The sequence below is a fragment of the Hemicordylus capensis genome, chromosome 3, assembly GCF_027244095.1.
Source record: "Hemicordylus capensis ecotype Gifberg chromosome 3, rHemCap1.1.pri, whole genome shotgun sequence".
In the NCBI taxonomy this organism is placed as follows: Eukaryota; Metazoa; Chordata; class Lepidosauria; order Squamata; family Cordylidae; genus Hemicordylus; species Hemicordylus capensis.
Window position 1 is genome coordinate 8,392,074 of NC_069659.1, and position 17,575 is coordinate 8,409,648.

Sequence of the window (17,575 nt, forward strand, 5' to 3'; positions counted from 1 at the left end):
AGTTTGACTTGTCTCCTTAGCTAAGCAGGGTCCACCCTGGTTGCCTATGAATGGGAGACTAGAAGTGTGAGCCCTGTAAGATATTCCCTTCAGGGGGTGGAGCTGCTCTGGGAAGAGCAGAAAGTTTCAAGTTCCCTCCCTGGCAGCATCTCCAAGATAGGGCTGAGAGAGATTCCTGCCTGCAACCTTGGAGAAGCCGCTGCCAGTCTGTGAAGACAATACTGAGCGAGATGGACCAATGGTCTGACTCAATATATGGCAACTTCCTATGTTCCTATGACCCAGTTGGATGTTCTCCTACACAAGCCCCATTAAAAGGAATAAAAGCTGTGAAATAGCACAGTCGTTCTCACCTGGACTTCTTGATAATATGCTATTATTATTTTTTATGTACAGGGAGGAGCTTTGGGGGAATATTCAAGTATGTGATCCTCCTCCTGCATTCTAAAATGGTGCTGTCTAGGAGGAATGAGCCTTGAGATTCTTCTGAATATGAAACTTCTCCATTAGATCATCACAGAGATCATTATAAATCCAAAATGGCAAATATTTCAACATGTTTCTCAATAGCCATCTCTGTATAAGCACTGCAAGGCCCCAGGGACAGCCCTTTCAGGAAGTGAGGTGATGCAGTTACCCAAGGTGGCAGATTATTGAGGCACCAGAAAGGTGGTGAGATGCCCCCTGCTGCTGCCCCCACCATTTCGAGACACTCCACAGGCCTGATCTGACCCTTGCAAACTCTGAAAGGAGCACCTCTCCTCTTTGTGAAGCTTTCAAGAATCACAAAGAGAGAAGTGCAGGCTGCCAGCAACCTCCCTCCCTATTATCAGGCAGCTGAGCCATGGGCAGCAGTCCCTAGGGGGCACAAATCCAAACTTGGAGGTGGCCTATAGCCCTCCAACTAGTAGCCGTTGATAGACCTCTCCTCCATGAAGTTATCCAAACCCCTCTTAAAGCTGTCCAGGTTTTAAGCTACCAGTGCTGCATTTTCACTGGTAAGTGGATGGTCATTCCAGAGGCCGTGGATACCCCTGGCCCCATTTCCACTCATGAGCAGGGAGAACTTTGGGTCTACTTGTAAATGTATTTGGCAGACAGATCATCAGTCCTTCCCATCTGTGTTACAAGCCTGAACCTCTCTTGACAATATGGCCCACATTAGGCATTGCTGACCAATCCATCCCTGTATCCTGAATATGTTTCCGAGGGATTCTGCTGAAAGCAAAATAAACTTTTTCAGATCAAAACTTCATTTTTTTTAAAAAAAGAAGACTTTCCCTAAAAGGTAGTGACAGCAAATCAGGAATGATGTACATTCTGAAGTTTCACAACTGTACAACATGTAATTGGATGCATGTGTATATGCTAGGGTTCGTCTTCTTCTCTCTGTCTAGAGTTTGCAGGCTACCAACATCCATCTTCCCAAGTATTTTCCCATTATGGAAGGAGACAGAAATGTACAGAGAGGAAGAGACCTGCTTCACACAGCGGGTTGTGAGCAGTTTTTAGGATGATAATGTTGGAAGGGTCTTTGGAGATCATCTAGTCCAACCCCCTGCACTCAGAGCAGGAATCTGCTACAGCATCCCTGACAGATCCCTGTCCAGCCTCTCTGAAAAGTCTAGAGAGCCAACCAGAGCACAAAGCAGATGGTTCCACTGTTGAACTGCTCTTACATTTAGGAAATTCTTCCTAATGGCCACATTAGCACATAACATGAAACCGCAGTTAAATAGGGCAGAGGTTGGAACTCAGTTTCGTCTGAATGTGTGCAACCATGGTTTCACAGCAAAAGCGACCTTCAGTTTGCCATGCCAAACTCCAATTTGAACCTTTGGTTTGTAGTGAGTTTTGCCACCTCAACTTGAGGTTTTTTTTGGTGGCAGCAATACGTCCAAACAGACACCACCGTAACCACGGTTTCGTGCTGTTTCTGGAACTGTAATCAAAGAGAGGGCGGTGCAGACCCACCCGGGGTCACACCTGCTCCATGCCTGTGGTGCTTCTTGCTGGCCACCTCTCCGAGAACCTGCCCCACCCACTGTCTGCGGTCTAAGAAAGCAGCTGCCCAGCTACAAGGAAGCCACCACATCCCAACCCAAGCCTGTGGAACAGGAAAGCCACATGGGGGCACACCCCACTCTGTCTCTTATTCCCCCCTCCTGGCAATCAGGAGCGAAAGGGAATGGAATGGCAAGATGGCCACTATGTCCTTTTCTTTCTGAAAATGAAGTGACAAAGAGGAATGATGAAGTGAAACAAGCATGTGCACTCAAGGTGACAACATAACCAGGGCAACCCCATTAGAGTGCAGGGACAGCAACATATTGCAGGACAGCCATACCCGGGGTGGGGTTTAAAGGGCAGTCCCAACCAGGAATTCTTGAATGGCTTTGCTCTTTCTTTTTTTCTTTCTTTTTCTTTTTGGCACAATGGTGGTGTGGAAGGGGGCCCCAGCCCCTTCGCCTTGGGGGAATATGTAAGGTTCCTAGGCTTATTTATGAGAAGGGCCAGGCAGCAGGCTCAGCATCCACCCCCCATGAAACGGGCAATTTGATATATGTGATGATGACAAATGCTGTTCCTGAGCGGATGCAAGTGTAAGGCCATGGGGATACCCCTTCAGAACTCATGAGAAGAACTGTCTGTGGGGACAGTGCTGTCAGGCTAAATCGCTAATAATGTGCGACAACATCCCTTTTTCCATGGACTGCTCTCTCATGAGAGTTTTAGGCCTTGGAGAAACACATACAGATGTCGCCCATCCATACAAGCAAGCCAAAGGGAGGGATACCCTGGAAACAGCTCTCCCTGTCTTGGTGACTGCCACAAAGAAGCTGTCAAAGTGTGCCCTAGGCCAACCCGTACACCCAATTGAACATGTCCATCTTTATTTTTACACAGAATGGCAACCAGGTCTGAACCGGGGAAATTTGAACGTAAGTAAAGATCTATCCCTGGTCCCAGTGTTTCCCTAGTATGCCCACCCGGCTATGCCCGGACACATGGAATGTCAAAATCTCCTTTGGGTGTGTGAAAGGCTTCCCTGGATAGGAGGGGGCCACTGTGCAAAAGTTCTATCATGAACCAGAGCAAACGGTGGCCCCACGCAAGCAAAGGCCCCCCTTTTTTGATAACTCAACTCATGAGCATGGAGTCTGATGGAAGACCAAAGCTTGACAAGCCTAAGGTCCTCTCCAGTGGACTGGCCCTCTCATGCTAGACCCCTGGCAGTAAGCTGCCTGGGGGAGGGGGAGTGTGGTTTGGTCTCCGTGGACTGCTTTGTTGGGGTGAGCCATCACAAGAGCATCCTTGGTCGCAGCAGGCCGGGCCCCAGGATTCTTTGCTTCCTTCATATATTTCATTTATTTATTTACAATATTTCTATACCGCCCAAAACTTGTGTATCCTAGGAGGGGATACACACACACACACACACACACACACACACACACACACACACACACACTCCTAGGAAGTCATTGTGCTCCCTTCCCTTTCCTGAGTAACAGCATAGCAGTGCCCCTTGGCATTTGCCCCCACCAGAAATTGTGCTTCTGCAAGATTGTTTTATTGCAGGGCTCTTACAAGGGTAGCGGTGCAATCACCGTCAGAAGAAGGGCTTGAATGGCATGACATTTCAAGGGATTTAAATGGCCTTTCCCTGCCGAGGGTGGGCAGACCTTTCCTAAAAGACACGATTGCACTCAGCATGCCCGCTTTAAGATAATGGCCAATGGCTGCCACCCTGGAGACACGCTGACGCCTTGCCCACCGTTGGTGACACAAGCACTACTTAGCTTGCTGGGATGAGACCTCGGCAGACCAGGAAGAGGGAGGGGCTTCCCTGCCCTGAAAATGGAGGTTGCCGGACTGTGGTTGGACCAATGTCTGTGATGCGACTCAAGGTTTGAAAAATTAACCACCGGTTCAGCAACCTCCGGTTTCACGTTATGTGCGAATGTGGCCACTCAATCAAAATTCAGAGTTGACAATGACCACAGATTTCATCAAAGTTACAGGTTAGAGCCAAACTGCACGGTACATTGGAGAAGCATGACTGTAACACCCTATGTTAATTGTCCTTATGACTATCCTCATATAAAAGCAGCCACAGGGGGCTTGAGTTGGTTCAGGGCTATGACACAACAGGGTGGGTCAGGTCCTTTGGCTGTGTGCTGATATCCTGACCCAAAATGGCCCTCCTCCAAAACTGTAGATAGCTGCAGAGGGGGGAATATTGTGCCCATGTCTTTCCCATTTGGTGATTGATAGGTAGGGGGGAGCTATTTGCACTGGGGCTGCAGTTTGGACCCCATGGGGGAGGTTGGACTCTCTCCCTCCCCATGCTGTGGCCTCGTTCCAGATATGGGGGGCTGCGGCCGCCTACTTTTACGAGAACAAAATGATGCTGGAGAATTCCAAAAACGTGTTGTTTGGCCTTTACACAGAGAAAGTTCAAGCAGCGGATGAGGTGAGAAACCTGGCTGGGCCACACCACCCTGGTTTGCACAAGGAGGCCCACATGGTCAAGCACTGCTTCTGGGAGGGCTTTTTTTTTTTTTTTTTTTTTGGCTAAACATTTTACTTAGGACTTTGTATAGGCCAAGCATGTGTCTGCTGCTGCTATCGACCCACCCAGCAAGGGATTCCTCAGGGCTCCACTTCCGTGTGGACGGCAAAGTGGAGGGGGCAGGGAAGAATGGAGGAGTAAACAGTATCTGATCCTGGACTGTGAAGTAGGCTGCACCCAAGAGCAGGTTCCTCAAAAAGAAATTGGGATAAACTTTGAGCGCGGTGTGGATGATTCATTCCAAATCAACGCAAGGCTATTTTAAGCCTGTGCCCAAGTCATAAATCCATAAATAACACCCGTTAATCCATTAATGGCCATAAAGGGGGGTGTTGAAAGTCGGAAGATGGAGGAGGAGGGGGATGGCTCATGTTCTGGATGAATCGCAGTTCTGATGCCGCTTATTTGCCGATCCCTGGAGAGCTGTTTGCAGACAGCTTGAAAGGAAAGACCTCTTTTGATTCTGCCAGCCAAAACTGAGCCTGAGTGGGAAAACATGGAGGCATCAGTGTGTGAGTGTGTGTCTGTGTGTCTGTGTGTGTGTGTAGGAAGCACACCCAGACACAACTTGGAATCGCCTCAAGAGCTTTGGGCCAAACAGGTCCATTTTAAAAGCAACGGCAAGCTCTTCTGAAAACGGGAGTTTAAATGGCATAACATATTAACGACACCTCAGGGGTTCATCATGCTATTTGGAAACTTTCCATATGAACATTACACTTTTTATGTGTGGGAAGTGTGAATGAGATTTTATATGCATTCCCACACATGCAAACACCATATATGTCTCCTCCTGTTCCTGGATAAAAGGGTAAAAAAAAAATTGCCTCTCATATGAAGCTGACAGTCAGGTCATTGGTTCAGTTAACCCAGAATGAGGCATTCCATGTGCTCCCTGCAAAAGCAGGTAAACAAGGTGGTTTACAGTAAGGCTGTAATTGGGAAGGTTGGAAATGGTCCAATTTGGGCCATTTATAGAAGGGCATCTGACATGAACTGAACTCAACCTAATTCCGTTCGGAGTTCTCCAACACCATTCGGGGAATTTTGAAGCATTTTAGAGATCCAAATGGTGGGGAAAGTCCACTCTTCTTTCCCCCCAATCACAGCTGTGGGGCGGGGTGGGGGCACCTGGCATCTATCTGCCTGCCTGCTCATGCATTTATTTCTTAAATTTAAAGAAGTTTTTAGACAGTTATTTTACTCACAATTAAAAAAAACAAAGCTGGAGATTCGTTGATGTTACTTCACTTCTCCTGAGATTCTCGGATGTGACACAATTCTTGGGGAGTACAATTTCAGGGTTACTTTAAACAATTCATTTTAAAACCATGGACATTCAGATTCATTTGTAATTAAATACAGAGTCCAGCCAACCTTATCGACTTCTGTGCCAACTGTCAGACCTCTCTTTCTAGCAGTTTTCTTTATGGTTATAGACTTTCCTGATATATTTCGATGGGGATCTTTGCCGATTAAAAAAAACCCAGACTCCAAACCCGATACCGACATTCTGAAGGGTCCAAAGGACCCAAAACCAACATCTGTGGTTTGGGATCGGATTGGACCTGACCTGAGCCAAAATGTGTGATTGTGCACAGCCCTAGATTACAGCAGGTTATTCATTCATTCATTCATTCATTCATTCGATTCCTATACCGCCCTTCCAAATATGGCTCAGGGCGGTTTACACAGAGAAATAATAAATAAATAAGATGGATCCCTGTCCCCAAAAGGCTCACAATCTAAAAAAAGCAATATCAGATAGACACCAGCAACAGTCACTGGAGGTAATATGCTGGAGGTGGATAGGGTCGGTTACTTTTGACAAGGATTTCTGATGCTTGGTTGTTCAATAGTTTTAGAGTTTTTGTCTGTATTTCAAATTGTTTTAATTGTGTTCATGTTTTAATTGTGGTTGTGTTTTTAGATTGTGAACTGCCCAGGGCCTTACATATCAGTTAGGATAAAAATGTGTTAAATAGATAAAATAAATAAATAAACCACCTAAAGGCTGTTTCTTTTTGAAATTAGGTTGCAGGTGCATGCAAGAAGAATGTTTCTGTTTTATTTATCCGCTCGCTCATCATTACAAACTTGCTTCATTTAGTTATTTATCCAGCAAAAATAATAGGCTAGTTCTCACAATAATATATTCCCCATCTTTGGGAGCTGTGTGTGCATGCCCTATTTTTGGCTGCTTATTCAGCAAAAACAGGAGGCAGCAAAAATCTGGCTGCTTATCAGCAGAAAACAGGCAGGAGGAGGGAGAAGTGATTGTATGGGAGGCAAGAGCAGGCTCCAATGGGGTTCCAAACCATTTCAAACCAATGGGGTTTCGAACCGTTTCAAACCGGTTTGAACCAGTTCGAACCTCCAAAAGTGGATGGGGTGGTAGCTGCTACCACCCCACCCACTTTTGGAGGTTCAAACTGGTTCAAACCAGTTTAAACCGGTTTGAATCAACTCCCTCCGCCCATTTGGTTCGAATTCAAACCTGCAGCTCAAACCTGATGGCTGGTTTGGTTCGAATTCGAACCAGACCGGTTCAAATTCGAACAGGTTCAAATTCAAACCAGTTTGCACATCCCTAATATACTGCACAGGATCGTGCCCTCTGAGCCTGCAACTCCTCCCCCCGCCTAGATTTTTGCTGACAGATGACCAAAAATCAGCAAAAAAAATTTTGCTGACAGATGACCAAAAATCAGCAAATTTTTGCTGACAGCTCCCAAAGCTGGGGCGGGAGAGGCTTCTCCAACCAGTTTACCAGCATGAGAACTGCCTTAGCATTTGCTGCAACATAAAATTGTTAGACTGTGAGCCCCTTGGCGACAGGGAGCCATTTTATGTATGTATTTATTTATATCAGTGTAAACCGCTTTGGGAACTTTTGCTGAAAAGCAGTATATAAATATCGATCATATTTGTACATAAATATTTGTCGTAAAAACAGTGGGCCAGGTGCATTTCAGGACCTGATTCATTACTGGAGCGGTGGCTGACACGTTGCGCAAGGCAATGCCAGCATTTCTGAGCTGTCAGGGCTTCCGAGCAGGGTAAAGCCAGCCCCAGCAGTTTTGCACATGAGTGCGCTTGCGCCACTACTTAAAGCAGCATGCAGACACTTACACAGTGAAAGCAGCAATGTGCATGTGTATGCACATGTTTTAAGTCATTGTGCAAGTGTCCTCTTGCGCCATCCCACTGGGGCCACCCCCTATGTGTGCAGAAGCTCTGTTGGGTTGGAGATGCTGGTGTTGCCTTGTGCAATGTGGCGGCCAATGGGTTTTCTTTATAGTACAGCAGGGTAGCAGGGGTGTTTCCCTCACTTTAAAAACTTTTTAGAATGGGAAGGGACAAGCAGAGCTTTTTTGGGTGGCAGCCATTTTCCCCCCCATAATGCCCTTGACAGTGGCTGACATGATCTGCAGTATTACACAGCCATCTTGCTGTGCACCGAGACTGCTGCAGACTCCTAAGGCAGCCTCAACACTGGTAAGAATGGGCAGGCAGTGCTTCCACAGTTTTCCCTATTTGTAACAATTTTCCCCATTTGCAACCTCCCATTCTAACCCATGTTGGGGCTGCCTTAAAAGAGTCCACAGCAGTCCGGGGTGCAGATTGCACTGCACATCATGTCACTCATTGTGTCTGTCTGGGAAACATTCTGGGGAAGAAATTGTCTGCTATCACAACATGGCAGACCCCACTGGTCGCAGCCAGGTTTTTTCCTCCACAATGCTCCAGACTGATGTAACATCTGGGGTACTGTGGGGAGGAAATTATTACTGCCAGAGGGGGCCACCAAAAGGTGCTCTGTGTCTTATCCAGGCAAGGCAAGGCAAGGCAAAGCAAGGCAAGGCAAGGCAAGGCAATGGGGCGGGTTTTCAGGACCCAGGAGAGCTCCCAGTGAGCAACTTGCTCCAACAAGGGTCAGAAGTGGAATGAGGTCTTAAGTACCTCCAGGCTCCGCCTATCCCTTCCAGGCTCTGTCCCCTGCCTGGAGAGAATTAAAGGGGCACTCCTCTGGCCTAGAGCCAGCACTTCTCTGTTCCACCGTCTGCCATTGCAGCTGAGGATGACTGGAATTGTACTCCAATAACATCTGGGACCCAAGTTTGAGAACTCCTGAATTAGGCAATTAGTGGATGAAAGCTCATATATTAATCACTCACCATTTCTTTGCACAAGTGGCAGCCCTACTTTCTCTGCCTTTCCTGCTTGGAACACCTCTCCCCCCGCCAAAACAAAAACAAAACCCACCACACATGAGGTTCATGCAGCATATTCTCTAAGAAGACTTCCAGAGATCTGAGGGCTGTATGTTAACATGAACTTTTCTCTTCTGCCTCTCCTCAGCTGAAGTGCAGTTTCTCATTTCTTTAAATTGCAAAGTACTATGAAGTCACAAACTACAACCTTATGAGATTCTCACAAAAATATAACAGTCGTGACTGAGAGTGATGGGAGTTGTAGTTCAACAATGTCTGAGGAATCAAGGTTGAAAACCCCACCCCTTCCTTAGAGCAGGGATCCTCAACGTTGGGCCCCCAGATGTTATTGGACTTCAACTCCCATAATCCCCAACCAAAGGCCACTGGGGCTTGCGATTATGGGAGTTGAAGTCCACTAACATCTGGGGGCCCAACGTTGAGGATCCCTGCCTTAGAGGAAAGGTGGGGTGCAAATGCAATAAACACATTCATTGTTGCTGTTGATGCACACACGCACACAAACGCACACACACACCATTTGTGATGCCTGGGGCATTTGTGACTGATGCAGCAAAACTAAAAACTGAGCTGGTCATCAGCACCCTCCCACAGTGTTGCCCCATGACTGCCAAGCCAAAAGAATAAATCCTTTCACGATCCTCTTCTAAAACAAAAAGAATCTGCCAAGCAAAGACATTTGGGATGCAAGCAGAGCAGCTGCTTAACTGAGCACAGCACTTTCGCCTGACAGGTCAAGGCAGCCATTCAAGACGACAAGAAGAAGGCAGGAAAGACGATGATGAATCAGAAATGTGGCTGTGTCCAACTGGACAATTCTGAGAGGCAGAAACCGAACCCTCCAAGTGGGAACTGAACCAGGATACGGCTTTTACAAAACAAACAAATGTGTGTCCAGGGATCCTGGATGACCTCGCTGTACAAATCCAAAACACTTTGGATGTAAGTGGTGTTGGGTCACCTCCAGGCCAGTTGGAGTGCAGCTATTTGGGTTCTCCAGTCCCCAGACACTAATCCCTTTGTCTTGCTGCAGACAGAGGTCAGTGCTCTGACAAAGATCCTTCTTGCAGATGGAAAGGAGGAGACCAAGAAAACACTGCTTGACTGAGGAATTCAGGCAACCATGTGGGGACGGAGAGAGATGTGGAGAAAAGGAAATGCCACAGCACTCGCTTTCAGTTCCTCTCCTCCTCTGGGTGAGAAGGCCATCGTTCTGTGGCAGTGCACCTGCTCTGCATGCAGAAAGCCCCAGGTCCGAGCCTCTGCATTTCCAGTTTCAAAACGCAGCAGGTGATGGGGAAGACCTTGGAAATTCATGGGGATCAAAACGAAGGATGAGAGAACCCGCACTCCAACCAGCTCGGTTCGAGTAGTTCGACCTCTAGCCGAACCTCTCGGGCTGGTTAGGGCCCAGTTTGAGGGCAGGTGGGGGTTCAATTTTTAGTTTTAAAAAAATGACTTACCACCCAGCGAGGGCAGTGGTGGCCGCAGGGGGGGCGGGTCCTCTGGTGTCTCCCCCTCCCCCCACTAGCCACCCCCAGTCTCTCACGGGCTGGGCCGGCCCATTTCAGGGTTGTTTGGGCCCTCTATGGGCACACGGTGGACATTTTTGAGGCCAACGTGCATGCGTGCTGCCTATTTGCATGACCACGAGCAAATAGGCTGTGCGCATGCACAGCAGCCTCAAAAATGGCCGTCACATATTCACAGAGGGCTGAAATGGTGGGAGAGACCAGCAGGGGGAGACACCAAAGCCCTCCTCGCTGCGGCCGCCACGGCACCCCCTGAAGGCTGGCACAGGGAAGCACAGCGGACATCAACAAATGTGTGAGCGCATGCACATATGTGCACACCTTAGAGCAGGGCTGCTCAACTTCGGCCCTCCTGCAGATGTTGGCCTACAATCCCCATAATCCCTGGCTATTGGCCACTGTGGCTGGGGATTATGGGAATTGTAGTTCATAAACAGCTGGGGGGCCTAAGTTGAGCAGGCCTGCCTTAGAGGGAACATGGGTCTCCACCTGCCTCCACCAGCCTGAGGCCCCCACCAGGGAGGGCCCGATTCACATCCTGATGGCCACACTAGCACCTGAGGCCTCTAGCCCTAGCTAACCAATGCACAAAGGTCATGTGTGGATTTCTTTCTGTGACTCTGACTCAGTTGAGTCCATAGTGTAGTGGTGGGAGTGTTGGGCTAGGACCGGGAAGACCTGAGTTCGAATCCCCATTCAACCATGAAATTCACTGGGCGACTCTGGACAAGTCATTTATCTCCCAGCCTAACCTACCTCAGAGGGCTGTTGTGAGGATAAAAATAAGCATGTTCACCACTCTGAGCACCTCGAAGGAAGAGCAGGATATAAGTGTAAAAATAAAAATAAAATAAAATGTAAAGCAAAATGGATCTGCAAAGCATAGGCCTATACATCATGGGCATGACTTATGCTTGATTTATGATTTGTACAAGGCGAAGCAGTTGCACACACACACACACCCCGCCACAGGACTGAGCCAGCCCCTTTGAATTCAATGGGGCTATGTGGGGATAGGATTGTAGCCTTTGCCCTTTCCTGGAAAAAGGCCTGCGGATGCCCATGCTCTAAATCCACCACCAGAAATTGGGGTTTTCTGCATTTGGGAAGAAACACTAATCTATCACAACTCCGGAAGAGAAAAAGTGATTGCAATAGGAACATAGGAAGCTGCCATATACTGAGCCAGACCATTGGTCCATCTAGCTCAGTATTGTCTACACAGACAGGCAGCAGCTTCGCCAAGGTTGCAGGCAGGAATCTCTCTTTGCCCTATCTTGGAGATGCAGCCAGGGAGGGAACTTGAAACCTTCTGCTCTTCCCAGAGCAGCTCTATCCCTTAAGAGGAATCTCTTCCAGTGCTCACACTTCTAGTCTCCCATTCATATGCAACCAGGGTGGACCCTGCTTAGCTAAGGAGCCAAGTCATGCTTACTACCACCAGACCAGCTCTCCTCCACCAACAATTCAAGTCTGTTGACGCTAACACCACACTGAGGTCATGCTAGGCCAAGGAGATGAAAGGCGCTCCGCCTGGAGGCGTTTACCTGTCTTGAGTCCCATGTGAGCCGACCTTCTCGTTCTTCATGCAGAAATCTGGCGAGCTTTGCAAGTACACCAGTTCCGTCTCTTTTACGGGGCGGATGTCAAGGTCCTTGGGGACTAGATGCTTGCGGGTCCCCATGGGGCGATGCACCACCTTCGTGGCCGAAAGGTATTTGTTTTTCAAGTCCTGGGCAACGTCCCGCAGCTCCTGCAGGCCCTTCCAGCAGGTCTTGATGGAGCAGGAGCCCGAGACGCCATGACACTTGCATTTCATCTCCAGAGATGCTTTCAGGGCCTGGAAAAGCAGCAACAGAGACGTGTTGGGAGTCCAGGCCATTCCTCCTTGCTCACAAGTCCCCCTCCCCCTCCCCTCCCCAGGAGCAACACTAAGAGGGGCACATTCCTCAGTGGATTACAATCAGGTGTGTGCACTGGGCACCAAGCTGTGAGTCAAACTGATTTGCATATCATTTGCATATTATTTGGGAAAGGCAGTTTGACAGTGCTCACACGCACCCCAGTTCTCTTGGCCTCTCCCGCCCCTCAGGTTCTTCCCAGTGCCATCTTGCCCTGCTATCAACACTGAGATTGTAAGCCTCTCAGGACAGAGACCTGCCTGTTTTGCAAATCTTATTCTATAACATGCCATGTACACGGAGATGATGATGATGATGATGAAGATCTCTGTATAAATTGTTCTGTTTTGCTAGTCATGGGGTTGAGGGCAGGGTCACTGAAATTCTTTCCCCTCCCTATTGTCCAGTTACCTTCTGCCTGGAGATTGCACTGGGCACTGCTAATCAGACCTGTCTCCAGCAAGGAGGACTAGAAACTTGCCCTTTTTCTTTAAAATTGTTTAGATGTTGCCCCCTCCCCCACACTGAGCCACTTCCCATTGAATTCAATGCGGCATACTCTCAGGGAAGGGTGGGTATTGTAATACCAACTGCCCCCCCACCCACCCCGGGAAAAGTCCTGCGGATACATGCCCATCCTGCCAAGGTCCACCCACATCACCAATGTCGGGGGCAGCGATGTGGGGACAGGGAGGGTGCTTTGCCCAAGGTCCCCTCAAACCAGGTCAGTGCAGTTACCGACACACGGAGTGCACACAGCCTGCGTCAGTAGGCAAACAACCGTCAAATCTCTCTGTGTCTTGCACTACCCCTGCTGTAGTAATGCTGCTTGGATTTGGGAAGGCCTTGATTAGCAAGCCAGAGGTTGCCGGTTCGAATCTCTGCTGGTATGTTTCCCAGATTATGGGAAACGCCGATATAGGGAAGAAGCGATATAGGGAGATGCCGAAAGGCATCATCTCATACTACGCGGGAGATGGCAATGGTCAACCCCTCCTGTATTCTACCAAAGACAACCACAGGGCTTTGTGGTCGCCAGGAGTCGACGTCGACTCGACAGCTCTGTGGTCGCCTGGAGTCGACACCAACTCGACAGCACACTTTACTTTCGTTGGAGGAAGCCATGGACAGGCTCAGAGAAAGCAAGGCTCCTGAGAGACAGCCAAGGTAACTCAAACAATGTGTGCTGAAGGTGCCTGAAATGTGTGCAAATCTTTGATTAATAAGTTAGGGAGGACAGGCAGGAGTAGAAAAGGTCTTCTTCCCTTCTGCACACACATCCTCTTTATGCCGGTCCCTGGCAGAATGGGGCCTCAGCACAGCCTACAAGTAGGAGGCAATTGGAAGAAGCCAGGGATTCTCAAACATGGACCCCCAGATAATGTTGGACTACAACTCCCATCATCCCCAGCTACAGTAGCCAAATGACACTGTGACTAGGGATGTGCGAACTGGTTCAGATCTGAACCGGGGCGGTTCGGTGGTTCGGCGGTTCGGATCCGAACCGAACCGGGGGCGGTTCGATTCGGACTGGTTCAGACCGGTTAGGACCAGTTCAGACACCCTAAAATTGGTAGGATGGTAGCTGGCACCCAGGGGTACCTGTCACCCAAACCCCAAAGCAATCGGACACTCGTACGATTTTTTAAATGAATTTTTGAAATATATATTTATTTTTTTCTCATAGGATATAATGGGACTCGAACCAGACCATTATTCTTTATTGTGCAGTACCCATGGGTGCCAACAACCATGCAAACCCTGAAGCAATCAGACACCCCTATGATTTTTTATGAATATTTGAAATATTTTAAATTATTTTTCTCATAGAGTATAATGGGACCCGAACCAGTCCATATCCCCTTTTGTGGAGCACCTAGGGGCACAAAAGCGGGGTGGGTGGTAGACAGACAGGGGTGCCTACCGCCCAAAAAATCCCAAGGCAATTGGACACTCCTCTGATTATTGGTGAATTGTTAAAGTATTTTTGAATTCCTCATAGAGAATAATTAGGATTGCAGCAAATGTATAGCTTCACGTCGGGGGGAAAGGGATGTCGTAGAGTGCAGTGTGGTGGCTGGTAGTTCCTAGGGTGGGCAAGGAAGCTACCTGAATTATTTGAAAGGAATTGGGCAAAGGGGTGATTTTTAAGTGATTTTTGAAGTTTACGCATGTTTAAGGTTTTTCTCCATAAAGAAGCATGGAGGTGTCAGCAAATGTATAGCTTCACGTCGGGGGCAAAGGGGTGGCCTAGAGCAGTGTGGGGTTGGCGGTAGTGCCAGGTAGGGGCAAGGAAGCTACCTGAATTTTTTCAAAGGATTTGGGCAGAGGCCTGATTTTTGGTGAATTGTTGAAGTTTACGCATCTTTAAGGTTTTTCCTCGTAATAAGTTATAATGGAGCTTTCAGCAGCCCCATAAGTGCACTTGGGGGGTGCTGGGGTGGCCCAGAGTGAGTGGTGGTGTAGTGCACATAGGGTGCCAACCACCCCCATGGGTTTCTAACCCATGGGGTACAGGGTTCTCTTGTTTCTGAGGTATTGAGTGTGGATTCTATGATAACAAATGAGATTTTCAATGAGACACCATGAATCCACTCTAATATGCGTATCAAAAATGAAGGGAAGGGTGGGGGTGGGGGAGAAGAGAAAATTTCTCAAAAATGGTAAAAAGGAAGCTGAATGGGAAAGTCAGGAGGGTCAAATCACTCCAGAAAGCATGGGACGTATTCAAAACCACAATAATAGAAGCTCAGTTGGAAGGTATACCAAGAAGGAGGAAAGGTACCACCAAGTTCAGGACGACGCCAACAAGTAGAGTCAGGGAAGCTACAAAAGGGAAGAAGACTTCCTTCAGAAAATGGAAATCCTGCCCAAATGAAGAGAACAGAATGGGGCATAAGCCCTGGCAAAAGAAATGCAAGGAGACAATAAGGGATGCAAAAAGAGAGTTTGAGGAGCGCGTAGCTAGAAGTGTCAAGAGGAATAACAAAAATGTCTTCAAACATATCAGAAAACCTGCCAGGGAGTTGGGTTCCATGATGAGGGCATGAGAGGGTTTATTTAGGAGGATAAAAAGATTGCAGAGAAGCTCAATGAGTTCTTTGCATTTGTCTTCACGGTGGAGGATACTGACCATATATCTGCTCCAGGGTTGGAAGCTAGAGAGCTAGGCCAATATGAGGTGATGAGAGAGGATGTTCTAAACTGTCTTGAAAAACTAAAATTAAAAAATTACCAGGGCCAGATGGCATCCACCCAAAAGTAACCTGTCCCTACAATCAGGCTCTGTACCAGAGGACTGGAAAGAAGCGAATGGAACTCAGATTTTCAAAAAGGGATCCGGGGGTTGCGGGGGGCAGTGTCCGGGAAATTACAGGCTGGTCAGCTTAACTTCTGTGCTGGAGAAATTGATGGGAAGCATACTTAAGGACAAAATTGTTGAGTATATAGAAGAACAGGTCTTGCTGAAGGAGAACTAGTATGGCTTCTGCAAGGGCAGGTCTTGCCTCACTAACCTTTTGGAGTTTATTGAGAGTGTCAACAGGCATGTGGATCAAGGGAATCTGGTTGACATAGTATACCTGGACTTCCAAAAAGCTTTTAGCAAAGTTCCCCACCAAAGGCTCTTGAGTAAAATTAGCAGTCATGGGATAAGGGGACAGGTTCAATTGTGGATCGGTAACTGGTTGAAGGACAGAGGGTAGGAATAAATGGACAGTTTTCATAATGAAGGGAAGTAAGAAGTAGGGTCCCCCAGGGATCTGTCCTGGGACCAGTGCTCTTTAACTTGTTCATAAATGGTCTAGAAATTAGAGTAAACAGTGAAGTGGCCAAATCTGCAGAAGACACTAAACTGTTTGGGGTAGTGAAATCCAAAAGAGGTTGTGAGGAGCTCCAAAAGGATTTCTCCAAGCTGGGGGAGTGGGCGACAAAACGGCAAATGCAGTGCAATGTAAGGAAGTGGGAAGTGATGCACATTGGGGCAGAAAACCCCAACTTCATATATACACTGATGGGATCTGAGCTGTCGGTGACTGACCAGGAGAGAGATCTTGGGGTTGTGGTGGACAACTCGTTGAAAGTGTCTGCCACGGGATGTGGTGATGGCCACTAGCTTGCATGGCTTTAAAGGGAGCTTGGAAAAATTCATGGAGGACAGGTCTATCAATGGCTATTAGTCTGGTGGCTATAAGCCAGCCTCAGAGGCAAGATGCCTCTAATATACCAGGGGAGCAACAGCAAGAGAGAGGGTTTGCCCTCAGCTCTGGCTTGTGGCCTTCTCAGAGGCATCTGGTGGGCCACTGTGTGAAACAGGATGCTGGACTAGAAAGGAGTTGGCCTGATCCAGCAGGGCTGCTCTTATGTTATGATGACCTCCTGGGAATCTGTTTGTGCTAGTGATGAGCACAACATTCTCACTGAACTATTTTCAGCCTGGAAATAGGGGCGGTTCCAAGGCAAACCCTGAGACTGTTTGGGGGCCAGCTTAATTCAGGTTAGTAACAGGTGGGTATGTTTTCCTTTATTACACACCCACCCCACCCCACCCCACCCCACCCCATTTGGTGGTGGTGGTGGCAGCAGCAGCACAGTAGCAATGTGGGACTCTTCTTAGCAGCTGCCTCCCACTGGGTGCCCCAGATCTCCACCCAGAGTGCCCCTCCAGGAGTGACACAAAACAACATAGTGTGAGTTTCAGAGGGGTTCTGGATGCACCGTGAAGATACTGATGGCAGGAAGGACTGGCCCTGAAGGAGAGGAGGCTTCTGGGGCATGAAGAGCTGCTAGTTATAAGACTCTGGCTCTGGAGGGGATGTGACATGTGTGCATATGACCCTTGGTGTTGCAGGTATGCCCATTCTGATGTGCCTATTTAGTGCCACGTGGTAGGAGCTGTCATTTTCCTTGTGAAGGGAATGTTCTCCATATGTGGTGGGGATGCCCATAAATTGGACATGGGTTCCCAACTTTGGGTCTCCAGCAGCGTTACTTGTAACAAGAATCCCCAGATGTTGTTGACTACAACTCCCAGCATCCTCAGCTGCAGTGGCCCCTGGCTGGGGATCATGGGAGTTGTAATCAACAACATCTGGAAACCCCTGATACAGGGAACACTGGTCCCCAGACGTTGTTGTATTACTATTCCCATCATCCCCACTGTGGTGTAGTGGTTGGAATATTGGACTAGAACTGGGGAGACCAGAATTCAAATCCCCATTCAGCTGTGAAACTCACTGGGTGACTCTGGGCCAGTCACTTATCTCTCTGCCTAACATAGCTCACAGAGTTGTGGGGATACACATAAGCATTTAGACCGCTCTGGGATCTTTG

At 48.2% G+C, this 17,575-nt stretch overlaps 1 protein-coding gene across 1 annotated transcript in view; it reads right to left on the bottom strand.

Moving 5' to 3' along the window:
• WNT11 (Wnt family member 11) overlaps positions 1–17,575 on the bottom strand; it is a 79,341-nt gene that overhangs the window by 13,254 nt on the left and 48,512 nt on the right. The window contains exon 5 of the mRNA XM_053313073.1: positions 11,891–12,183. Within this exon, the coding sequence (XP_053169048.1) occupies positions 11,891–12,183 (293 nt within the window). The remainder of the gene's footprint in view (positions 1–11,890; positions 12,184–17,575) is intronic.